Genomic DNA, 25796 nt, shown 5'->3' with positions numbered 1-25796 from the left:
CTCTCACCAGTTTTGTTCAACATAGTACTGGAAATCCTAGCCTTGGCAGTCAGACAACAACAAAAAATAAAAGTCATCCAAATCAGTTAAGAAGTCAAACTAACTCTTTGCAGACAACATGATGTTCTGTGTAGAAAACCCAAAAGACTCCACCAGAAATTTCCTAGAACTGATACAAGAATTCAGCAAAATCGCAGGATATAAAATCAATGCACAGAAATCAGTTGCATTTCTATACACTAACAGTTAAGCAGAAGAAAGAGAAATCAGGGAATTGATCCCATTTATAATTGCACCAAAAATCGTAAGATATCTAGGAATAAGCCTAATCAAAGAGGTAAATGGATCTTACTCTGAAAACTATAGAGCCACTTATGAAAAAAATTGAGGAAGACACAAAGAAATGGAAAAACATTGGATGCTCATAGATTGGAAGAACAAATGTTAAAATGTCTATGCTATCCAGAGCGATCTACACATTTATTGTAATCCCTATCAAAATACCATTGACCTTTTTCACAGAGCTGGAGCATATAGTCCTAAAATTTGTGTGGAACCAGAAAAGACCCCAAATAGCCAAAGTAATATTGAAAAAGAAAACCAAACCTGGAGGCATCACAAGTTGAGCTGTATTACAAAGCTGTAATCATCAAGACAGTATGGTACTGGCATAAAAAACAGACACATAGAGTAATGGAATAGGATAGAGAACCCAGAAATGGACCCTCAACTCTATGGCCGATTAACTAATCTTTGACAAAGCAGGAAAGAATATCCAATGGAAAAGATAGTCTCTACAACAAATGGTTTTAGGAAAATTGGACAGACCCATGCAGAAGAATGAAAATGGACCACTTTCTTATATCATACATGAAAATAGACTCAAAATGAATGAAAGACCTAAATGTGAGATAGGACTCCATCAAAATCCTAGAGGAGAACACAGGCAGCAACCTCTTTGACTTTGGCCACAGCAACTTCTTGCTAGACAGGTCTCCAAAGACAAGAAAAAAAAAAAAAAAAGGAATATTGAACTATTGGAACTTTATCAAGACAAAAGGTTTCTGCAGAGCAAGAGAAACCGTCAGCAAAACTAAAAGGCAACCAACGGAATGAGAGAAGATACTTGCAAATGACATATCAGATAAAGGGCTAGTATCCAAGATCTATAAAGAATTTATCAAACTCAACACCTAAAAACCCAAAAAATCCAGTCAAGAAATGGGCAGAAGATATAAACAAACATTTCTCCACAGAAGATAGACAAATGGCCAACAGACACATGAAAAAATGCTCAACATCCCTTAGCACCAGTGAAATACAAATCAAAATCATAATGACATTCCACCTCACACCAGTCAGAATGGCTAAAATTAACAATTCAGGAAATGGCAGATGTTGGCAAGTTGTACAGAAAGGGGAACCCTCTTACACTGCTGGTGGGAATGCAAGCTGGTGCAGCTGCTCTGGAAAACAGTATGGAGGTTCCTTGAGAAGTTAAAAATTGAGCTACCCTACTACCCAGCAATTGTACTGCTAGGTATTTTACCCCAAAGATACAAATGTGGTGATCCCAGGATTTATAGCAGCAATGTCCACAATAGCCAAAGTATGGAGAGAACCCAGATATGCATCAGTGGATGAATGGATAAAGAAGACCTGATATTTCTATAAAGTGGAATATTACTCAGCCATCAAAAAGAATGGAAACTTGCCCTTTGCAATGAAATGGATGGAACTAGAGGGTATTATGTTAACCAAAATAAATCAGAGACAAATACCATAAGATTTACCCATGTGGAACTTAAGAAACAAAACAGATGAACATAGGGGAAGGGAAGGAAAAATAAGATGAAAATATAGAAGGAGGCAAGCCATAAGAGACACTGAATTCTAGGGAAGCAAACAGCATTGCTGGAGGAGGGGTGAGTGGGAAGAAGGGGTGACTGGGTGATTAAGGAGGTCAGGGCATTTGATGTAATGAGCAATGTGCAACTGATGAAACACTAAATTCTGCCCCTGAAACTAATAATACAATATATGTTAACTAAATTGAATTTAAATAAAGTTTATTTATCATAAATTATGATTAAATTAGGAGTGTGTAGTGTTTAAAATGCACCTCACATGTTTCTTCCTCCTCCTTATATTTATTAGGTGTTGTCATTCTAGCATTGCGTGTGTTTTGTATGCATGTCTCCATTCATGTAAAGATGCAGTGTTAGAGAAAATGTGTTAAGATTCCTTTCCTTCCACTCCCTCTCTCCTCCCCAAGCCTCTTTCTCTCTCCACACACTGTATACCTGTGTGCACATATGGTTTATATTTACAGTTCTAGGTAGTTTTCACCAAAAGCACTTTAACTACATGACTAATTGGCCACTGGGCAATTTTGCTGTAAAAGATAAGGTCCCAGAAAACAAATGAAGGATAGTCATTAAAAGGGGCATAAGGAAACAAAGAAGAAAAAGAAAAACAAAATCAAAGGCTATTGCAAAATATAAAATATTTTAATACATTCAAAATGTATAGTGTAGATTCATGGCAATACAGCACAAATAACTGATTTTATTTTGTTCATTGTACCTAAGCACTTGTCTTCAAAGTCTTTTGGTCTTAGTATTATGCATTTTGGTTTTACCTGTAGATTCATCTTCTTGTTCAACATCACACTTTTTCTTTTTTTCACCAAAATTTCATCCTTCTTTAAAAGAAGTATCAGTTTCTAGAGGCGCCTTGGTGGCTTAGTTGGTTAAGGGTCTGCCTTCGGCTCAAGTCATGATCCCAGGGACCTGGGATCAAGCCCTGCAGCAGGCTTCCCTGCTCCGTGGGCAGTCTGCCTCTCCTTCTCTATCTGCCTTTCCCCCTGCTTATGCTTTCTTGTTCTCATTCACTCTCTCAAATAAATAAATAAAATATTCAAAAAAAGAAATGTCAGTTTCTCTATTAGAGTATGGTTTTGTGTGTGTGTGTGTTTTTAAAGATTTTATTTATTTATTCATGAGAGACACAGAGAGAGAGAGAGAGAGGCAGAGACACAGGCAGAAGGAGAAGCAGGCTCCATGCAGGGAGCCCCACGTGGTACTTGATCCCGGGACTCTAGGATCATGCCCTGGGCCGAAGGCAGGCACTAAACTGGAGGGGCCCCTGGGTGTCTTAGTCATCTGCCTTTGACTCAGGCCATGATCCCAGGGTCCTGGGATCAAGTCCCCTATCGGGCTCCCTGCTTGATGAGAAATCTGCTTCTCACACTCCCCCTGCTTGTTGCTTCTTTCTCTCTCTGTCAAATAAATAAAAACTTAAAAAAAATAAAACTTAAAAAAATATTTATTTGAGAGAGAGAGAGAAAGCACAAGCAGGGGTAGGGATGCAGAGGGAGAGAGAACGGGAATCCCAAGCCAACTCCAAGTCAAACATAGAGCTAGATGCGGTCTTAATTTCGACCTGAGCTTCAAAACCAAGAGTCCGACACTTAACTGACTGGGCCACCCAGGTGTCCCATAAGGATACATACTTATAACTGAGCTTTGTATTGTATTGTGAAAGCCTTCCATGCTCTTGTTTGTCCTTGGCATATTGTCACATGTCCATTTATAGACCTTCCAAATTTCTATAGGGCATATGGATTCAAAACTCTGAGCCACTGTATAAACTGTCATGAAGGCTAAGATTTATTTTTTTATTTTTATTTAAAATTTTTTTTTTTTTTTTTTTTTTTTTTATTTATGATAGTCACAGAGAGAGAGAGAGGCAGAGACACAGGCAGAGGGAGAAGCAGGCTCCATGCACTGGGAGCCTGATGTGGGATTCGATCCCGGGTCTCCAGGATTGCGCCCTGGGCCAAAGGCAGGCGCCAAACCGCTGCGCCACCCAGGGATCCCCGAAGGCTAAGATTTAGATGATGAATGGGAATTCTGCATCATTGGAGAAATGAAACGAAACTGTCAAACAATGCTGTCAACCAGTTATTATTTTCTTTTACAGCAAAATTGCCTTATGGCCATTTAGTTGTGCAGTAAAAATGTTTGTGGCAAAAATGCTTATGGTGAAAATTGGTGAAAATATCTGAAACACACACCCCTAAACCCAATTGGAAATCAGAAGTTGCCACCTGGTGGCAAAGCAAAGAAGACCAAGTCCTAAATAGGCAGCTAGGAACTTGTTGACTGGTGTAATTTATCACTTGGCCTAACTGTGCAGTTAGGTCCCCAAGAGGCTTCTGAGCCAGACTCCTGTTCTGCTCTGCTGAGGGTCCAGGTCCATGAGGAGGCAGGTTCACACCTTCAACAAACACTCTCTGAGCATCTGCTTAGTCTAGTTGGGCCCTAAGGTCAAGCAAGAAGATCCTGAGATAAATCAAATTCTCTCTGAATTGAAATTTGCAGAGAAGTCTTTAGAAAGCAGCAGTGTTCATACAGTAGGTTTATACAATCAGGAGGGCTAGTGGCAGGACAGAGGAAAGGAAACCCTAGTTGGTCTGGCAGATGATGTGGGAACTGAGATTAGAAGGAATGATAGGAGTTTGCCAGGCAGGCCTGGCAGGTGAACCCACAGGGAACAGCATAAACAGGTATGAAGCAACATGCTACAGGGGGAGAGCAGCAAACACTTCCAGGTCCTCAGAGCAAATGAGCATACCATCCAAGGATTGGGCGGCGGGGAGACAGATAAGGCCAGATGATAGAGGGCCCTGACTATACTGTTTATGTTTGTTTTAAAGATTTATTTATTTGCGAGAGAGAGCAGAGAGCACACGAGCAGGGGGAGGGGCAAAGGGAGAGGGAGAGAAGCAGACTCCCCACTGAGCAGAGAGCCCCATGCAGGGTTCGATCTCACAACCTGAGCCAAAACTAGGAGTTGAACACTTAACCCACTGAACCTCCTACGTGCCCCTTGACTATATTTAGACTTGACTTAAGGATGATCTTTTCATGTGTCCAGTTGTCAAGTTCCCCAAATGCAGCATCAGGAAACCAGGATCACAGAGCCTATCTTCAGGCTATTACTAGTCCAGGCTGAGCTTCCAACTGAGCTGGAACTAGAAGGGATATGTCACTTTTCCTGCTTATATTTGCAGGCTACCGCACAAATGGAAGAGCGTCTTGCAGAATTCATTTCCTCCAACACTCCAGATAGCGTGTTGCCCTTGGCAGATGGAACCTTGAGCTTTATTCATCATCAGGTGATTGAGATGGCCCGAGACTGCCTGGATAAATCTCGGAATCGTCTCATTACATCACACTACTTCTATGAACTTCAAGAGAATTTAGAGAAACTTATACAAGATGTGAGTATCCTTGTGCTGGAACTCTGGTAAATGCTCCATGAAGTGGTGGGTTATTTATTCCAAGCGAAGATAAAGGCATTAATGGTGTTTCCAATCTTTTCAGCCAGTTTGTCACCTCCTTGCTCATGCAGGACCCACCCCCTTCGGTTCCTCCTCAGTCCCCTGCATTATAATAGAAGCCTGCTTTTTTTCTGATTCCACTTATTCTACCTGAGGCTCCAACATTGGTAGTATTCATAAGTATCTAAGTTTATGACCCAAAGCCTAAAAGTGGCCTCAGTGACTGTGGTGGGTTCTCTTCTAGCTGGAAATACTGTTGTAAGCAGAACCTTCAGACTGGTTCTGCTCAGCCAAAGGAAAACAGACTGGGGCTTGCACTATACTTTTATCTGTTTGCTGACATTGTATTTATGTAATGAGAAGTTTGGTAGTAGGGATTTAGGTGTTTAGAGACCTGATCTTCCCCGTTGTGAAAAGTCTTCTCTGGGAGGCTAGAGATAAAGTAACCAAGAGATGCTCAAGACCAGAGTATACAGTGAGTACCTTTTTTTTTTTTTTTAAAGATTTTTATTTATTTATGTTAAAGAGTGCACGCATGTGCGAGTGGCGGGGGAGGAGCAGAGGGAGAGGGAAGGAGAAAGAATCTCAAGCAGACTCTGTTCTTACTGTGAGCCTGACGTAAGCCTGACTCAATCCCATGACCCCAAGATCATGACCTGAGCCAAATCCAAGAGTCAGATGCTCAACCAACTGAGCCACCCAGGTGAGTGAGTTCCCAAGCACTGCTTCCTGTTCCAGGGTTTGCTTTCCTGTTAGCCTCTACGCTAAGGTGGTCAGTTGCCTTCCCACTCAAATCACATGGTATAATACAGTTGCCCTGTATTATACCATAAGTATAGTGGGGAGGACATGTATGCCTTCAAGCACTAGAGTGTTTCCTAATCTAGACCCCTATTACCTCCAGACATGTGACCTTGCTCTGGTGTAGTACCAACTGAGCTGAGAACCCAGAGCTAATGATCAAATAGGACTTCAGTGTGTGAGTCTGGAAATTAGGAGCAGGGAGTTGTTTTGTTTTTAATTAGGAAACAGTTGAATCTAGGGAAAGATGACTAAAGATGACCATGATCATTGCTGTCAAATATTGGAAGATTTCTCATACATAATAGGTGGCAGATGTGTGCCCTTTACTCTCAAAGGCCTGTTAACCAAGTGGGCAAGAGTTACAGTGAGGAAAGTTTTGATTTAATAGATGAAAAAGTGCTTCCTCGTACAAATTTTTTTTTCTGATTTTAGGAGAAATACTTAAATTTGAACATTGTAGAAGTATGATTTTAGCAAACTAAATTCTCATGCAAATCCCTAGCAACTCTTTGTTCGAGAATAACTTTCTAACAGTGGCTAGGAATCTGGGATTGTGGCATCAGGTAAAGAATCAAGGTGGAGTGATTTCCTAGTTTGCCCCTTTATCTAAAATGACCTTCTGAAATGCTAAAGTCAGCATTTGCCCAAAACCTTCAGGCAATTTCCTGACTCATGGCCCTCTGGGAGCCGGCTATTTGGTGCAATCAGAACACTGAATATGGAGTCAGTGCATTCATCTGTTCCCTAATTTGCTAGGCCCTGGGGATGCAGAAAAATCTTCATTGCAGGTTTCAGCTCAAGAACTTCACTGTTGGGTAGCCCTGGTGGCGCAGAGGTTTAGCGCCGCCTGCAGCCCGGGGTGTGATCCTGGAGACCCGGGATCGAGTCCCACATCGGGCTTCCTGCATGGAGCCTGCTTCTCCCTCTGCCTGTGTCTCTGCCTCTCTCGCTCTCTCTGAATGAATAAATAAATAAATCTTAAAAAAAAAAAAAAAAAAGAACCTCACTGTTGAATGGGGTTCAGACCCATCAACAAGTGAAAGGAACAGCTATCATCTATTAAGTGTCCTGTGTACCAGACGCTACACTGAGTCCTCTGCATGAATTATCTCACTTTTGTGTATTAAAGTGATTGTGATTGATGAGCACTGAATAATAGAGGTCTGTTCTGAGGACAGAGAATATACTAACTCTTCATGGAGGGTTCGGGAAAAGTTGAGTCTTGACGAGTAGGTAGGAGTTCACCAGACCTAGGAAACAGTTTTTTGTTCTTTTTTCTTTTTTTTTTTTTTTTCTGTGAAATTTATTGTTTCCACGTTAAAAAGTTTTTTGAGGGGAAGTATTTTCTTTTTTAACCACATAATGCCCAAAGTAGACCACCATTGTAAGTCATTAACATGTGAATTTTGAATAAGCAAAAGCTACAAAGCCCAAGCTATATACAGATATCTTAGGCATGTTTACAGACCTGTGTGCAACAAAACAAATGTAAACAGTAAATGTATCATGAGAACAATAAAGGATACACAGTGACAACCACTTATGGTCAGTTTGCCCACCAGGAGCTGGCACTAGCCAGCCCTGGAATCAGGCCACTCGGAGAGGTATAAAGGAACTTGGTACATTCCAGGAATTGCAGAGACTAGTTTGGCAGGAATAGGTGAAGGATGCCTGCAGGGGGGGAAAGTTAGTAGATGAATTTGAAAAGTTAGAGCAGGAGGGCAAAGGCTGAAGTGTCTGAGGAGCTTAGATCTTATCATGAAGGCAGTGGGGAAATTGAGTGGTTTTTTTTTAAGATTTTATTTATTTATTATTGAGAGACAGAGACAGAGAGAAAGAGGCAGAGACATAGGCAGGGAGGAGCAGGCTCCATGCGGGGAGCCTGACTTGGGACTCGATCCCGGGCCTCCAGGATCACGCCCTGGGCCCAAGGCAGGCACTAAACCGCTGAGCCACCCGGGCTGCCCTATTGAGTGGTTTTAATTTGGAAAATGACATGGTGAGATTTACATTTAAAATAAAACCACTATAGGTGCACCTGGGTGGCTCAGTTGGTTAAGCAGCTGCCTTTGGCTCAGGTCATGATCCCAGGGTCCTGGGATTGAGCCCCCGCAAGGGGCTCCCTGCTCAGTGGGGAGTCTGCTTCTTCCTCTCCCTCTGCCCTCCCCCTCTGCTTATGTTCTCTGTCAAATAAATGAATAAAATATTTTAATAAAGTCACTATCATTTATAGAGCACTGAGTGCATACTAGACAATACATGATCTCATTTAATTTATCTAATCTTCACAACAACCCACTGTAAGTAAGGTACTGTTATTCTCTAAATCTATAGATGAGGAAACCAAAGCTTTAATAGAGGTTAGGTTTGGGACACCTGGGTGGCTCAGTGGTTAAATGTCTGCCTGCAGCTCAGGGCATGATCCCAGGGTCCTGGGATTGAGTTCCACATCGGGTTCCCCCCAGGGAGCCTGCTTCTCCCTCTGCCTGTGTCTCTGCCTCTCTCTCTCAGCGTCTCCCATGAATAAATAAAATCTTAAAAAAAAGAGGTTAGGTTAGCCCAAGGTAACCCATTTTTTGGTAGCAGAGCTAGAACCCAAACCCAGGTTTGTCTTATTCTAGAGCCTAAGATCTTGTTTTCAAACACTTAATCAACAAACATTGATGTGAGTTATGTAAGAGACACTATGCTAGTCTTGGTGCATAAGGGATAAAAAAGACACGATCTCTCTGTTTACAAGGCTCTACAGTGTAGCTGTAGAAACGGGCAACTAATTATAAAACAACTTGTGGTACCCTGTGGTATGAGCAAACAGAACATAGGAAAGGGAGCAGTTACTTCCTGTTCTCATGGGTTTGAGGGGGGTACAGGCAGAGGACTTAGATGATAGTCCACAGAGTTGATGTTAGGGCTGAATCTTTGAAGAATAAATGAGTTTTCATCAAGTGCCCAGCCTCTCTCTTCATTTCATAACCAGTTTTTTTTAGGTAGTCCTTATTTGCTATTTTTCTTTCCTAACAACCTGTTTACTGCTCAGCCTTCTGCCTTCTACTTTCCCTTCCCACCATCCCACTAAAACTGTTTCAGGCAAAAGTCACCAAGGAACAAACTGACCAATTGCCAAAGAGGTCCCGTGCTCTCTTCCCATCCTGATCTGTCTTCACAGCTCTATACCATGAATCCCTCTTCTGGACCTTTCTCCCTGTTTGGGGTCATGACACTGATCTCTCAAGTCTTACAGTCTTGCTGCCCCTTCACAAGTTCTTTCTCTGCCCATCTCTTGAATGCTGGTGTTCAAGCTGCTTTAGGGAGCACCTCGCTGGCTCAGTTGGAAGAGTATACAACTCTTGATCTCAGGGTTGTGAGTTTGAGCCCCATGTTAGGTAATAGAGATTAACCCCCCCCCCCCAAAAAAAATAAACCCACTTTATTTTTTTAAAAAGATTTATTTATTTATTTATGATAGACATAGAGAGAGAGAGAGAGGCAGAGACACAGGAGGAGAGAGAAGCAGGCTCCATGCCAGAAGCCTGACGTGGGACTCGATCCCTGGACTCTAGGATCGCGCCCTGGGCCAAAGGCAGGCGCTAAACTGCTGAGCCACCCAGAGATCCCTAAACCCACTTTAAAGAAAAATAAATAAAAGTACTAAATGCTGGTGTCCCACAGGGCACCACTCTGTGCGTCGGTTCTCCTCTTCTGCCTTCCTTCACACTCTCCCTGGCAGCTTCATCTCCGTGTCTTCCATTGTCATCCACACACTGAGGACACCCTCCTGGCCTTGTCCTCCTTGTTCTTAGCTCCAGATCCGTGTTGCGGGCTGCTTCACAAAAACTCCTCCGCTTTTCCCAGATTGGTTAGTATTCTTTGGTTGCAAATAATAGAAAACCCACTCAGGAGTAGTATAAGCAGGAAGGGGAAGCTCATTATAATGATGAAAGGGTGGGTCTTAGAGAATTGAAGGCAGGACTGCAGCCTGGCCCTAAGGAACCACAACCAGAAACCAGAAGCTGTGGAAAGCTCGGGAAGTGGTCGTTCTCCTCTCATGCCTTTCTGTTCTGTGCTGCTTTAGCTCAATCCCTTTGGTAGACGTGACCGGCCCTTTTCACCCGCCAGGAGATTGTATGGTTCGGTCACACAGATAGTAACAGTCTTTCCATCCATTTTTAAAGTCCTAGGAGAGTCATCCACACGGGTGAGCTGTTGGAGGTGGGATGGAAGGGACAGCCACACAATACAAATGTAGCTCCTAGACGTCAGAGCAGTTTCCATAAAAAAGATAAAGTCTCCCGGGCTGAGTGAATACCCAAGAAAGTATCTAGTATAGGTACCTCAAACTCTGCAACTCCTCTCCACCTACCTTACCTGAACTACTTACATTCTTGTATTTATTTCATTTGTGGGTTCACCGAAATCTCCCTAAAATCGTAGTTGCAGTACCCTTCTCTTGCTGCTTCCAACCCTCAGGTCTGCTCTATCTACATTGTAAATAGCCCCAAGCAAGTCCTCTCCACCTACCTTACCTGAACTACTTACATTCTTGTATTTATTTCATTTGTGGGTTCACCGAAATCTCCCTAAAATCGTAGTTGCAGTACCCTTCTCTTGCTGCTTCCAACCCTCAGGTCTGCTCTATCTACATTGTAAATAGCCCCAAGCTGTTTCTCTCCATTCCTCCTGCCTTGATTTATGCCTTTTTCATGCACATTAACTGCAGTAGCCTGTTAATGGATTTTCCTGCTTTAGGCTTATGCTCTTTAGTGCACTGTCCACACTACAGCCAGAGTGATCTTTCTAAAATACCTATCTGGTCGCCTCACTCCTGCTTTGAAGTCTTTCTATTCCTGACATTCTGCCTGGGGTGGGAAGTGAACAGTGAACGCTCCATTGAGAGTTGCCTCTTGAACTGGGGTCTAGTTGGAGAAACAGGTAAAGCCACATGTGTCTGTGACATTCCCTAGTATCATAGAGTCCTAAAGCTCCCTCTCACAGCGCACTGGCCTTCTCCTTTTCAAAAGTCTCTGTACCACCCAATTGTTTCTCCCTAGAGCCAGCTCTGCCCAGCCCAGTCCTGCATTAGCCCAACCACACTGTGCCAGGGGATTACTTAACCAACCTTTGTCTTCTCTACAGGCTCATGAGCGCTCAGAGAGTTCAGAAGTAGCTTTTGTGATGCAGCTGGTGAAGAAGCTGATGATTGTCATCGCCCGCCCAGCTCGACTCCTGGAATGCTTGGTGAGTGGGCTCCTAGGAGGGTCGGGAGGGGGTGGGCACATAGGGGAAGTCTCCTGCTAACAGCAAAACTGGTAGCACCACTGTCATTTCTGCTGCTGAAGTCCTTACTTGACTATGATATGCCAGCATGGGGGCCCAGACAAGCTCCTGTGAGGAAAATGGCTGGTCCTGAGGGGTAGCAGCCTGGCCCTCTCACACCGAGCAGGGCCCAGGAGAGTGGAGGTCTGGGTGGTCAGGAGCACAGGCCAGGTCGGTCAGCACAAGTCGAGTGCTTCACTTTGTCATGAGGGAGCACCTTATTGAGCACCTACTTCATACCAGTCACTGGGGGGGACACAGACATGAACAAAGCAGAGTGTCTGATCCTAAGGTGCTCCCTCTGCAGTGGAGTTAGTCTTGTAGTGCCTCGTATAGGAGGCATGGAGACCTAGAAATAATAATTATGGTCCTGCAAACAGTGTTGCCACTGAGGTGAGTCCAGGGTGCAAGAGAACAAGTCAGTGCCTCTCTGTGGGCCTTGATTTCCTCACTGAGGTCATAGAAGTGTTAGCAGGGGTTAGCCCAGGCTGTGGCACTTAGTAGGTGCCCAGTGACTGGAACCCTCATGTTTCTGTGCTCCGGATAGATAAAGAGTGCTGTGCTGTCCACATGGCTCTCCAGCCCCTAGCACATGGGGGGTGCTTCGTAAACATCTGAAGGCAGGAATGCGTGTACGTGTGCGCTTATGTGTGACAATACCATCTGGTTCGCAGGAGACTCTGGATCAGATGAATAGGTTGAGCCATCTTGAAACCAAAAAGTCTGGTTCTTATTGTCAGGAAGACAGCCTATGCTTAGGAGGTCTGATCTGGAGCTGACCTGGAAGACAACTTTGTCCCTATTCTTAAGATCCCCGATTCATGATGTTTCTGGGTGCTCGGTGGCAAGTGTCCCATCATAAAGAAAAAGTCTTGTTCATCCTCCTGGGTATGTGCTGTGAAAATCAAAGAGGCGTTCACTTGTAGCCCTCACCACTCACTGTCTCCCTTTCCTGGCACAGGAGTTTGACCCGGAAGAGTTCTACCACCTGTTGGAAGCAGCCGAGGGCCATGCCAAAGAGGGACAAGGGATTAAATGTGACATTCCCCGCTACATCGTTAGTCAGCTGGGCCTCACACGGGATCCACTGGAGGGTGAGCATGCTCCCTGGTGGCTACAGACACACCGTAGCCAACAAGCTCTAACCACGGGAAGGCCACTAGAAGAAGAGGCTTAGACTGGACATGGACACGATCAGAGGCCTCAGGGCCATCTAAAGAACCCAGTGTTCTCTGTCACAGTGTAGCCCCTCCTTCACATTCGTTCACATCCGCCTGGTGTGACCCAACCTGAACTGCCATGGGCCCAGCTGGAGCCTAATGTCAGAAGAGGTCAACAGCAAAGGACTACAATTACATTTTCAAAAATGATCACCTCCTCTGCCTTTTTACCTCCTTTTGGGCCCCCTTACCAGCCTTCCTGTGACTCTGGTGTGGTCCTGACCCAGGGCTTCAGCAGATATCTCCATTCACACTATGCCCCTGTGGAGCGTGGGCTTCTAAGTCACTGGTCTCTAGTCATCCTGCTCCTGCTTCCCTGCTTCCCAACCTCAACGGTGAAGCAGGATGGGGACCAGTAGCCCAACCTTGGGCCCTGTTTTCCAGGAATTGTCCTAAATTTGAGGGAAGCTTTTTAGAATTTGCCAGACCTTGTGAATGGCACTGGACTTCTAGAGATAGGAGTGGCAATGTAATTTGGGAAACAAGTCCAAAAGCTGTGACTCCTCTGAGGATAGAGCCACAGGACTGTACCTGCACCCCAGACTGATGCGGGAAATATTAATGCCTGCCTTGCATGCACCTGTCATGTGATGTGAGTGGACTGCTGAGATGCCTGACATTGCTGCACACACCTTTCTCTTCTGCCCTTGCTTTATTTCTAGAAATGGCCCAGTTGAGCAGCTATGACAGTCCTGACACTCCAGAGACAGATGATTCGGTTGAGGTAAAGACCTTGAGCTTCTGCCCCAATCCTGGAGGCTGGGCCCTATGAACCAAAGGACCACGAGTCCTATTTGAGAGGATGTGTGAAGGTGGAGGGGAGGTATGGATGGTAGCACCTACTATCTCAGAAGCCATTCAGCTCCTGCATTGGGAAGAATGGGTGGGGGCTGCAGCGGGACTAGGCGCTGACCCGATGCTGGGGCTCTGGCTTCCCCAGCACGTGGGCTCTAAGAAGCACGCTTGCCTCTTGCCTTTGCTCTTGTCTTCCAGGGCCGTGGGGCATCTGTGACATCTAAAAGGACGCCCTCTGAGGAGGACTTCGAAACTATTAAACTCATCAGCAATGGCGCCTATGGGTAAAGGCAGGGCTTGGGGTGTGGCCAGGATTGGAGCTAGGTCAGCCCTTGGGCTCTTCCTTCTAGAAGTGTAGGATACCTGATCCTCTGGGCAGCACATGCTCAGGATAGACCCTCTCCGACCTCAGAGCCTCCTGGAGAGAGACAGGAGTTCAGTCCTCTGACATCTGAGCATTGTTCCTTTCTTGACAAGGCCCCCACTCCTCTTGGTAGCACTCCTCCTCTTCCTGAGCTCTGGGGGAGAACTGAACTGTGTCCTCAGGATTAGTGTGTTGGGAAATTGAAGAGCTCTGTGGGCAGGGGCCCAGATCCTTCTCATCGATAAGCACACGCCTGTTCCTTTGGTCTGCGCATTTATAGGGTGTGATTAGACACCCCAGCTCTGGGTGGTGGGGAGCACAGCCCAGTTGCTGAGGGTCCATGGGAGATGGGATGGACTGTGTTTCCCAGGGCTGTATTCCTGGTGCGGCATAAGTCCACCCGGCAGCGCTTTGCCATGAAGAAGGTCAACAAGCAGAACTTGATCCTTCGGAACCAGATCCAGCAGGCCTTTGTGGAGCGTGACATATTGACCTTTGCTGAGAACCCCTTTGTGGTCAGCATGTTCTGCTCCTTTGAGACCAAGCGCCACCTGTGCATGGTGATGGAGTATGTTGAAGGTACTGTGGGAAAGGTGGCCTGGCAGGGAGACCAAGGCACAATGTGAGGCTTAGCCCTAAGCTGTGACCAACAGCTTTGTATAGGAGTAAAGTTTCAGGGCCCAGCTTCCCAATCTCTCTTTGGCATTGGTTTCTGCCTTAGGATCTCAGAGACCATTTGACCACAGTGGGCACAAGGCTCCCTGCCCCTCACAGGGAGAGGCTTCTGGAATAGTAGCTGCCATGAGGCTGCCCATGTCAGGTGCAAAGACAGGCTTTCTGGGACAAGATGTATCAGCCCAACAGCTGTAGAATCCTGCATCCCAAAGCCTGGATGGTCTCTACTGCTGGGGCCAGGCAGGAACAAAGGAGATAGCAGGCCACACAAGCCCAGGGTTGCATGCTGGGAGGACTGCAAATGGACCCTCAGAAAAAAGAAATGCCATTTCCCTGACCGATGGCTTGTGAAGGGGACGCCCCTTAAGGCCACACAGAAGCTCTGGGGATGGAGTAGAAGAGCATAGTGGGGCATCTGGGGAGAGATGGCAGCTGCGTACAGCTTCCAAAGACACTTTGCTTAAGTCTTGAAGTTGAAACTGAACAACACTCTCCTTTTAATTCAGAGAGTACGTGCTGGGAGTTCACAAGGTTACCTTGTTCAAAAACCAAAGGCTAGTCAACAGGAAGGACATAAGTGGACAAAATGCTGAAGTCTCAGTCAGATGTGTTCATTGTATACAGGACTTCCACCCTAAAATAACTTTGCTCTACCCTTGCAAGTCCCCTGGAGGACAGATTCCTACCCTCTGGCCTGAACAGTGGCCTTGACAGCCATTGGCAGATTCACCTCCTGCCGACTCCTCTCCACACTCTGTCTGCACCCAGACCAGCAGCATAAGAGCTAGATTCCCAGTCTCTAGCACTGGGGTGTTCCATGAGGCTCTCTCTTCTAGGGCCTCGGAGACTATAAGCCTGAGACAATCCTGAGTAGGGAACTCGATCCTTCCTTCATACTGTTCTGGGCTTGTTACAGGAGGAGACTGTGCCACTCTATTGAAGAACATTGGGGCCCTGCCCGTGGACATGGTGCGTCTGTACTTTGCGGAAACCGTGTTAGCCCTGGAATACTTACACAACTACGGCATCGTGCACCGTGACCTCAAGCCTGACAAGTACGCCCCCTCTCTGGGTCCCTTGTCCAAGGTTTCCCTCTTGGGTCTCTATAGATAAATGGGGGCAGACATAGCATGTTTGGATTTATCCCAGAATGGCTGCCAGAAAACAGTGCTCATGTGGGTCTCTATCTAGGCTTACTACTCGAGCCCCTGACCATCCCAAATGCAAAGACCATTGCTAGCCATTCTGGCAGTGGCATCATAAGACCTGTAAGAGTCATGTAAGAGTCACTAAGGAGCTCATCTAAGGGAACAAAGGAGGAACAGAAGAATCGGCATCTAGGAGATGGCCGAGCAAGTGTTCTGACATTTACTGACCTCTCTGGGCCAAGTGCTATAATCTGGGTTGTTTGTCTTTTTAAAAAAAAAGATTTATTTATTCATGAGAGACACAGAGAGAAGGCGGAGACACAGGCAGAGGGAGAAGCAGGCTCCCCTCAGGGAACCCGATGTGGAACTCGATCCCAGATCCTGGGATCACACCCTGAGCCAGAGGCAGATGCTCAACCACTGAACCACCCAGGCGTCCGTATAATCTGGGTTGTAAAATAATCCCTGACCTATAGAACTTTAGTATGGGAAACAGAAATATCTGCATATAGGCTACTTCTCAGAGGGCATTGGTCAGATGGGAAAAGATGAGAGGAGCTTTCTAAAGCCAGGAAGCAGGATTTGCAAAAGGTGCACAAGTATCCGAGAATGTGATCCAGGAACTACAGTACAGTATGCGGAGACTGAGATTGTTAATTGGTCAGAGTAGTAAGAGGTAAGGCTAGAGAGAGAGGCAGGGATTGGGTTATCAAGAGTCATTTTGTAAAGTAAGTTTTATTTTTATTTATTTATTTTTTAAAGTGGGTTTTATTTTAAAGGGTCCTAGCAAGTCTTCAGAGGGCCTGTTAGCCAAAGGTATGTGATAGAATGGCACACTCAGATTGTGGTTTAAGTTTAGAAACAGCACTCTGCCAGCAGGAAAATGGTGAGGCTGTTGCAGTAGACCAAGCCCAAACCAACCGTGCCTGCAGGATGCGGAAGAGAGGGGATATTGTTAGGAAGTAGAAAGGAAACCAACAGGTAGGGGTGAGGTAGGAGAGAAGGGAGCAGGAGTGGGGGATATCTTCCAGATTCCCCGTCAGGACTAGTGCATGGGGATAAGCCTCTGTTGTGGAAAATGGCTTTGACACTAGACAGACCGGAGTTCAGATGACCACTTGTTAATTCCTTGAGCTTGGATCCATTAATCAAACCTGAGAGCCTCCTGTTCCTTGCCTTTAAAATGGGATAATAGTTCCTATTTTGTTGTGTTAGTTACTCTGTTTTAAGACGTTTCAGGAGCCAGAATATCTTTATAAATAATCAATAAAGTACTTTTCACAGAGCTCAGAGATAAAGGTCATTTTCTGTGGAGAGGACCAGTTAGGTATGACTCTGTTTGGAAGGGTTGAGTTCACGGTGCTTGTAAGACATCTGGGCCGTTAGTGGGCACAGAGCTCATAAAAGAAGTCAGATGCTGTTTGGGAATCCTAGAATAAAGGGGCAGTCGGGTGAAGCCCTTGTCATGAAATGAAATGACTCGGGGTGAATATGTGACAGGAGAAGAAAGAGACCATTTTCTATGAGATCCTCTCTCAGTTTCTCCCAGCCAACCCTTCTAGAAAACCACCTGTGGATATAGAACAAGATTATGGGCCCCTCTCCCCTCACCCTGAGCTGGGTACTGTAGACACCCAGGGAGGAGAGGGGCCTACGTGTGGCTGCAGCCTTGGAATGAGCCTGATTGCTCTGTGGACAAAGTGTCCCCAGCTGGCTGGTCCCTGTTCCCAGTCCAGAATACAGCTGAGGGTAGTAAACATTGATGAGTTGGGGGAATGGGCAAAAGGCAGGCTGGCTGTTCATGCAGAATGTAGTCCTCACGAAGCCAGAGATATTTTTTCTTTCATAGCTGCCTGTCTCCCTTCTGAAGCTACCCTGTTATGCCCTACGGGAGCCTGTAGAAGGCTGAGTGGCACAATTTGACATATGCTAAAATCAGTACTCCAGGAAATAACCCCATACTTGTGTGTCTGATTTCCCAGCCTCCTGATTACATCCATGGGGCACATCAAGCTTACTGACTTTGGCCTTTCTAAAATTGGCCTCATGAGCCTGACCACAAACTTGTACGAGGGCCACATTGAAAAGGATGCCCGGGAGTTCCTGGACAAGCAGGTGAGGAAGGATGGTTGAGACCTTGGGGGTTGAGTTTCAGACTTGAGAATAAGGGTGAGGAGCCACATGCTTATTACCCTGTAGCTAGATGTTAAGATGGGAATTCCTATCTTTTCCACCTTTTGGTTCCAAGGAGGCACTGAGATAGGTAGGACGTTTGGTAAATGGGGTGGGCCACAAGAATCATATGGATATAAATCCAAAATCATCTCCTTCCTCAGGGTTTGGGGAAAATAGGTCATATAACCATTGTTACTCTCAGAGACTAACAAGAGATTAGTCCTGAACCTCCTGGCCTCAGGCAGGGGCAAGGCTCTTCTGAAGCCTGTTGTTCTTAGAACACAGCTCCAAGTTTCCACTGGGTTGTGGCCAAGCTTCCTGAGAGTAGCCTCTGGATGTTCCCTGATTTGACAGTTCAGTTGGTGACTGTTTGCAAGTCCCTGTCATAGTCATGTGACTGTAGGATCTGTCCTTTGAGAGACTGGAAGGCAGAGGCCAGGTGTGGGAACTTTATGCCACAAAGAGATGTTGAGGGCTCAGGGAGTGGTTGTTCCAGGATAGAATTACATGTTTTGGTTCATTAGAAAGTACATAAACTCCCCCCAACCAACAGTTCCAACTCTGATACCATGGGTTCCTATTGATCTTGTTCTTTAACCAAAGTAAGCTGAGTCTTCATTCAGAGACTTTTCTTCTCCAGAGGTGGGAATATCCCCACCCCTTCGGCTGTCACGCCAGTGTGCTGCCTCAGTATGCTGAGCCAGCCTGGCTTCTCTTTGCCCAGGTATGCGGGACCCCGGAGTACATTGCACCTGAGGTGATCCTGCGTCAGGGCTATGGGAAGCCAGTGGACTGGTGGGCCATGGGCATAATCCTGTATGAGTTCCTGGTGGGTTGCGTCCCTTTCTTTGGAGATACTCCGGAAGAGCTCTTTGGGCAAGTGATCAGTGGTAGGTATCATCACCCTGGCACACTGGGGAGACAGAGTCTGGATCCACAAATATGATTTATACATGCACCTCTGAGGCTTATGAGTTCTTATTCTGAATTGTGTATGCTTGCCCCTTAGATGTGTGCATGTGTATGTACAAGTGTACTCTGTCACCTGGGGCTTGTTCTGTTTGTGTTCATGTCTCTCCCATATGGACATGAGTGTGCCTGTGGTGTGTGTGTGTGTGTGTGTGGCCTATGAGTATACGTTTGTGGTTGTGTGAGGGTACTAGTGTCTAAAGCGTAAAGCCAGGCTAAGCTAGAGCTTCAGGACAGGGGAAGGCCTGGATCCCAGGGCTGCCCATGGGGGAGGGTGTGTAGGAGGTCAGGACTCTATAGAACTTAAGGAGTTGGTCCCAGGCAAGGCTTTCAGGGGCTCTAGGGCCCTCTAGGCCTTTCTCCCCATATCTTATCCTGGGACCCTCCTCTTTATCTCCCCACTCCACCTGCAGCCTCAGAGGCCCTCCTCTAACCCACTCCTTCCCTCTTACCCCCAACTCTTCAGATGAGATTGTGTGGCCTGAGGGGGATGATGCACTGCCACCAGATGCCCAGGACCTCACATCTAAACTGCTCCACCAGAACCCTCTGGAGAGACTGGGGACAGGTAGGACAGGCCCCACTGACCTTTCTCATAACTTGGAAGAGGGAAGAGGGAGATTGAGTTCATGTATCCGGGAAGCTGGGGCTTCAGGTGTGGACAGCGTGTCTGATCCTGAGACCGCCTTGCTCCTGTGGGCACAAGAAGGTGCTGGAGCTGAGGCCTCAGGACTGGCCTCTTGAGGTCTCGGCTCTCACTGGACTTGCTGGCCTGGACTCCACGCGGCTCACCCCGAGCCCTTGCCCACACCCTTCCTGTCTACAGGCAGTGCCACTGAGGTGAAGCAGCACTCATTCTTTACTGGTCTGGACTGGACAGGACTTCTTCGCCAGAAGGCTGAATTTATTCCTCAACTGGAATCAGAAGATGACACCAGCTACTTTGACAGTAAGGCCACTGGTGGGACAGGGAGGAGTGGGTATCCTACCTGTCTGCCCAGAAACACCTGTGCCCCTGAACTTGGCATCAGGAGCAAGGTCTGATAAGGGTCCTAAGGAGGCACCCCAGGGGCTCTGAGGGGACCTGTCCTGCGTGTCTGACCCAGCCCGCTCAGAGCGCTACCAGCACGTGGACTCCGAGGACGAGGACGAAGCGAGTGAGGATGGCTGCCTGGAGATCCGCCAGTTCTCCTCGTGCTCTCCGAGGTTCAGTAAGGTGCGACAGAGCAGGCGCAGGCTGGGGCTGCTGGGAGGAGCAGGGGATGGGGCCGGACCTGCAAATGAGATACCCAGACGCCCTTCCGGCCTGACAGGCCCTGAAGGGTCACCTGGTATGGAAGAGGGAAGGGGAGAACTGGTTCCAGTTCCTGGGTGTCAGAAGGGAGGTGTGGCCATCGGGGCCTGTCCCCAGCGCAGACCCTGTGCCCACAGGTGTATAGTAGCATGGAGCGGCTCTCACTGCTCGAGGAGCGCCGGGCACCAGCCCCCACCAAGCGCAGCCTGAGCGAGGAGAAGGACGACCGCTCTGATGGCCTGGCAGGGCTGAAGGGCCGAGACCGGAGCTGGGTGATTGGCTCCCCTGAGATGTGAGCACCCAGAGCTCACCCTCGTTGTTATAGATCGGGGGTGGGATTTGGATGCGGGCAGAGTACTGGTGACAGTGAGGGGGCGTCACAGCATGACTTCCAGAGGAATGTCTGAGGAAAAAGGTTCTGTGACTTATAACCCTTGTGAGCCCCTATGGGAGCCTAGGCTGGAGGAGGGAAACTGCCTGTGTCTCACCCTGGGCCTCGTGTCTCTCAGATTGCGGAAGCGGCTGTCAGTGTCCGAGTCCTCTCACACGGAGAGTGACTCAAGCCCTCCACTGACGGTGCGACGCCGCTGCTCAGGCCTCCTGGATGCCCCTCGCTTCCCTGAGGGCCCCGATGAGGCCAGCAGCACCCCCAGGAGACAGCAGCAGGAGGGTACATGGCTTCTGACACCCCCTTCTGGAGAAGGGGTATCTGGGCCCGTCCCCGAACGGACAGTGGAGCGGCGGCTGAAGCTAGACGAGGAGCCCATTGGCCAGAGCTCCGGTTCCAGCCCAGGTGTGGCCCCGCAGGTGGCCCGAGGGCCTGGAACAGAGGATACGGCAGGCAGGCAGGGTGGGGGAGGCTCGGCTGCATAGCATGGTTCATTGCTCCCTTGGGCCCACAGCTGTGGAGACCCGAGGAAGCCGTGGGACCCCACAGCCGACCGAGGGAGCGGCGGCCAAGGCCATCAGTGACCTGGCGGTACGCAGGGCCCGCCACCGGCTGCTCTCCGGGGACTCTGTGGAAAAGCGCACCACTCGCCCCATCAACAAAGTGATCAAGTCTGCCTCAGCCACAACCCTGTCCCTCCTCATCCCTGCAGGTAGGGCCCCCAGGGAACTCAGCTAAAGCTCGCAGGAGGGGCCTTGGAATCTCTGTGGGCCTGCGGCAGGAGTCTGGGCATTGTGTATTGAGGAGCAGGTATCCGGGAGACTGTGTCACTGAGCCTCCTGGTTGTGAGGCCAGAGGTCTGTAAAGCTGTGCCTTGTGCCTTGATGTTGGGTGGCGTGTGCATGTGCCACAGGATGGCGCTGGGTAAGGAGCACAAGTTCTGAGGCAGCTTACATTCGGATCCTGGTTCCGTCACCAAGTGGCTCTTTGACAAAATTGCTTGACCTCTGAGCTTTGAGTTCCTCATCCAAACAGTAGTGGTAGCTCATGGGGTCATGGCGATGTCTGAACATGGACGAAGAACATCTGTGGCCCCTGATGGATGCAAGTACGCACTCTGCTAGCTGCCATCGCCTCCTGGGGAGGGTCTGCGCATGTGAGGAGCTCTGCTGCTCCAAGTCTGCAGGGAGCGCATCCCTGGGCTTGGGCTCTGCCTGTGACGACAGTGGCCTGGGGTCAGTGGCCTGGGTGGGGCTGGGAGTACAGCCAGGCTCGGGTCCTCTGGCCTGCTCAGTCCTGTCTTTCCTTCTCCAGAACACACCTGCTCCCCACTGGCCAGCCCCATGTCCCCACATTCCCAGTCATCCAACCCATCATCCAGGGACTCTTCTCCAAGCAGGGACTTCTTGCCAGCCCTCAGCAGCTCGAGGCCCCCCATCATCATCCACCGAGCTGGCAAGAAGTATGGCTTTACCCTGCGAGCCATCCGTGTCTACATGGGTGACTCGGATGTCTACACTGTGCACCACATGGTGTGGGTATGTCTGGCCATGGAGACCTGTTGTCTCCCGATTTCATCACTCCTTTGCCTTCCCCTTGCCAGTGCCTGCCTGTCCCTGCTTCTGTCTCTGCCCACACTATCCTCAGGGGTCCAAGGGAGGTGGGTCACCGCGGCAGCAGGCCCCATACTTCACGCTCAGGCCCCAGGCTGAGGACTGTTCTCCCCCTGGGGCAGCACGTGGAGGATGGCGGTCCAGCCAGTGAGGCGGGGCTTCGTCAGGGTGACCTCATCACTCACGTCAATGGGGAGCCTGTGCACGGGCTGGTGCACACAGAGGTGGTGGAGCTGATTCTGAAGGTTAGTGCCGGCTGTGCCTCTGGGGTCCCTAGATGTCCCCAGCCTGGTGAGTCCGTGACTGGCCATAGGGGACTGGGAGAGATGCGTACCCATAGCAGTGGGTTTTCACGGGAAAGCAACATCCTCACTGACCAAGGCCCAGGGATCCTTCTGAGACATGGATAGGACCGAAGAACAAGACAGATGAACCTCTTCTCTACTGTCTCAACCCCAAACCGCCCAGGCTCAAGTTGGAGCCATTTCCTAATCTGTGGGGAGGGAAGGCAGGCCTGCAGTTCAGACTTGTGGGTGCAAGGGCAAGAGCTCGGGCGTGGTGTAGCCACGCCAAGGGTAAGGGTGGGAGCAAGAGGACCTTCCCTGCCTTAGCTTGGGTTCCTGCTCTGTTCCCCAGAGTGGAAACAAAGTGTCCATTTCAACCACGCCCTTGGAGAACACGTCCATTAAAGTGGGGCCAGCTCGGAAGGGCAGCTACAAGGCCAAGATGGCCCGGAGGAGTAAGCGAAGCCGGGGCAAAGATGGGCAAGAAAGGTGAGCCAGACTGAGCCACGAGGGGGCTAGTGTGTCCTGGGGTCCCTGGTGTCTGGACCCGGTCGGTATATGCTGTGCCCTGTGACACCCTTGTTTCTGCAGCAGAAAAAGGAGCTCCCTGTTCCGGAAGATCACCAAGCAGGCATCCCTGCTGCACACCAGCCGCAGCCTTTCCTCCCTTAACCGATCCTTATCATCAGGGGAGAGCGGGCCCGGCTCTCCCACACACAGCCACAGCCTCTCCCCCCGGTCTCCCACTCAGGGCTACCGAGTGACCCCCGATGCTGTGCATTCAGGTATGAAGTACTCCCCGCAGATGGCAGAGGCAGCCCCTCTGTGCTTCTCCGTGGTCCCACTCTGAAACTCACCCCACCCCCGAAAGACCCCCGCAGTCTCAGGGAGGAGGGGACAGGGCTGGAGAAGGACTTTCTGTAACTTGGACTCTGGATCACTGGTGGGGTCACCTTGATCCTGGGACATCCCAGGGCTAGGCCTGTCTCGCCCGCAGTCGTGTCTGTCTGCTAACATTGCTCTGCCTTTGTCTGTGTGTCTGTCCATGTGCGAAGTGGGAGGGAATTCGTCACAGAGCAGCTCCCCCAGCTCCAGCGTGCCCAGTTCTCCAGCCGGCTCTGGGCACACACGGCCCAGCTCCCTGCACGGCCTGGCACCCAAGCTCCAGCGCCAGTACCGCTCTCCACGGCGCAAGTCGGCCGGCAGCATCCCATTGTCCCCACTGGCCCACACCCCTTCCCCACCGCCAGCAGCTTCACCCCAGCGCTCCCCATCACCCCTATCTGGCCACGGAGCCCAGGCCTTTCCCGCCAAGCTTCACTTGTCGCCGCCCCTGGGCAGGCAGCTCTCACGGCCCAAGAGTGCGGAGCCGCCCCGCTCACCACTACTCAAGAGAGTACAGTCAGCTGAGAAACTGGCGGCTGCACTTGCTGCTTCTGAGAAGAAGCTAGCCACTTCTCGGAAGCAGAGCCTTGACCTGCCCCACCCCGAGCTAAAGAAGGAACTGCCGCCCAGGGAAGTCGGCCCTCTGGAGGCAGTCGGGACCAGAAGTGTGCTGTCTGGGAAGGGGCCACTGCCAGGAAAGGGGGTGCTGCAGCCTTCTCCATCGTGGGCCCTAGGCACCCTCCGACAGGACCGAGCCGAACGGCGAGAGTCGCTGCAGAAGCAGGAAGCCATCCGTGAGGTGGACTCCTCAGAGGATGACGCCGAGGAGGGGCCCGAGAACAGCCAAGGTGCACAGGAGCTGAGCTTAGCACCAGCACCTGCAGCGGGCCAGGTCCCACCCCTCAGAGGAGCGGGTGAGGAAGAGGATGCCTTCTTGGCCAGGGACCCCAAGAGCCAGGGCCCGATGGTCCCAGGCCTATTGACAGAGGTCACCCTGAAGCCTCCCGGAATGGAAGTCCCTAGTGTCCCCCAGAGGAGACTTGGGGCCCCACAGGCCTCTGAGGAGGCTGCCAGGTGCTCATCGGCGGCCTCCGGGCTCGGGGAGGCTGGACCCGCAGACCCCACCCCTCCTGAAGGCTGCTGGAAGGCCCAGCACTTCCACACCCAGGCACTAACAGCACTTTGTCCCAGCTCTTCAGGACTTCTCCCCACCAGTCGCCCTGCTGCCTCCTCCACCACTGGAGAGCCAGGCCCATGGTCTTGGAAATCTTTTATTGAGAATCCAGACAGGGCATCCCCAAGCAGAAAGGCAACAGTGGGAGGTGGGATGGCCAGCTCCCAGGATGTGGAGACCATAACTGCAGCCCACCCTGAGAGCCTGTCTTCCAGACAGGAGGGGAAGTCATGGCCACCTGGTGCCCCTGGGCTGGTCTGTCCCCCTCGCGAGTTTCCCCACCAAAGCTGGCTATGGGAGCCCAAGTGTGCAGAGAGAGAGAAAGAGGAGCCAGCCCTGGGCATCACCAAAGTACCTGATGCTTCAGGTGACAGGAGGCAGGACGTTCCATGCCGAAGCTGCCCCGTCACCCAGGAGTCTGGGCCCAACCCGCTCCGGAGGGGCCGAGACCCAGGGGGCCCTCAAAAGCATCAGGACTTGACATTGGTACCTGATGAGCTTTTAAAGCAAACATAGCAGTTGTTTGCCATTTCTTGCACTCAGACCTGTGTAATACATGCTCTTGGAAACCATCTTTGTCTTTTGCTTCTTTCTTTCAGTCAACACAAATGTACCTCAAGGTTGTGTTGCTGCTGGGAATACAGTGGTGAATCACACACTTTGCACTCCCTGTCGGGAGGGTTGCCGAGCCCTACCCTACTTGGCTTCCCAGAGACCATGACATCTGAGCTCAAACCTGAAGAACAGATGATAGGTGGTAGTTGCTGGGTTAGAAGAGTAGGAGTACCCAGGCAAAGAGTTCAGCACTTACCATATACCTGGTATAGTCAAGGAACTGAAGCCAAAGTGGAAATGGGTCAAGTGAGTTAGGCAAAAGCCATATTTAATACTTCCAGAAGTTTAGACTTTCTTTTTTTTTTTTTTTTTTTTTTTTGAGTTTAGACTTTCTATAGGTGATGGGGAACCACAGAAGACCACGTAGCAACTAATATCTCCGCCTAACAGAAGGGGGACCTCAGGTTTTCAGATCGTGACATAGCTTGGGCAGAACTAGGATTAGAACCTAGGTTTCTCCTTGACTCCAGAAGCCACCTTGATCTTCTAACTTGAAGTGGTTCATAGCCAGAAAATGAGGGAAAAAAGGTGGAGGGAGGAGGGGAGTTAAACTTGGATATATTTGAGGTACTTGATGGACACCCAGAAGATAACTGGATGCATGGGCCAGGAACTCAGTGGGGATCTAGACTGAAGATAGAAATTTGAGAACCATCAGTGTGTATCAATAGTGGTACACGGAGGAGCACTAGCATTTAAGGCAATGAAAGACTTAGAAGCAGCAGCTAGAATA

General features: G+C 49.2%; 1 protein-coding gene across 17 annotated transcripts in view; it reads left to right on the top strand.

Annotated features, from left to right (window-relative positions):
- The window catches only part of MAST2 (microtubule associated serine/threonine kinase 2), a 208781-nt gene extending 183761 nt beyond the window's left edge, over window positions 1-25020 (top strand). For 15 of the 17 annotated variants that reach the window (XM_025420237.3, XM_049094439.1, XM_049094435.1 and 12 more), the window contains 20 exons: window positions 5078-5287; window positions 11285-11386; window positions 12426-12558; window positions 13347-13408; window positions 13678-13763; window positions 14214-14422; window positions 15435-15573; window positions 17649-17781; window positions 18566-18731; window positions 19277-19378; window positions 19637-19759; window positions 19917-20026; window positions 20242-20396; window positions 20614-20897; window positions 21007-21204; window positions 21807-22030; window positions 22228-22350; window positions 22742-22878; window positions 22981-23174; window positions 23445-25020. In XM_025420237.3, the coding sequence (XP_025276022.3) occupies window positions 5078-5287; window positions 11285-11386; window positions 12426-12558; window positions 13347-13408; window positions 13678-13763; window positions 14214-14422; window positions 15435-15573; window positions 17649-17781; window positions 18566-18731; window positions 19277-19378; window positions 19637-19759; window positions 19917-20026; window positions 20242-20396; window positions 20614-20897; window positions 21007-21204; window positions 21807-22030; window positions 22228-22350; window positions 22742-22878; window positions 22981-23174; window positions 23445-24964 (4410 nt within the window). In that variant the 3' untranslated portion in view covers window positions 24965-25020. The remainder of the gene's footprint in view (window positions 1-5077; window positions 5288-11284; window positions 11387-12425; window positions 12559-13346; window positions 13409-13677; window positions 13764-14213; window positions 14423-15434; window positions 15574-17648; window positions 17782-18565; window positions 18732-19276; window positions 19379-19636; window positions 19760-19916; window positions 20027-20241; window positions 20397-20613; window positions 20898-21006; window positions 21205-21806; window positions 22031-22227; window positions 22351-22741; window positions 22879-22980; window positions 23175-23444) is intronic. The other 2 variants (XM_049094434.1, XM_025420243.3) reach the window with 1 other exon arrangement.
- Window positions 25021-25796: the final 776 nt, after the last annotated feature.

This window comes from Canis lupus, chromosome 15 (genome assembly GCF_003254725.2).
Source record: "Canis lupus dingo isolate Sandy chromosome 15, ASM325472v2, whole genome shotgun sequence".
Classification (NCBI taxonomy): domain Eukaryota; kingdom Metazoa; phylum Chordata; class Mammalia; order Carnivora; family Canidae; genus Canis; species Canis lupus.
The sequence above is the reverse complement of the archived record's forward strand: the minus strand, read 5'-3'. Positions and strand labels throughout refer to the sequence as shown.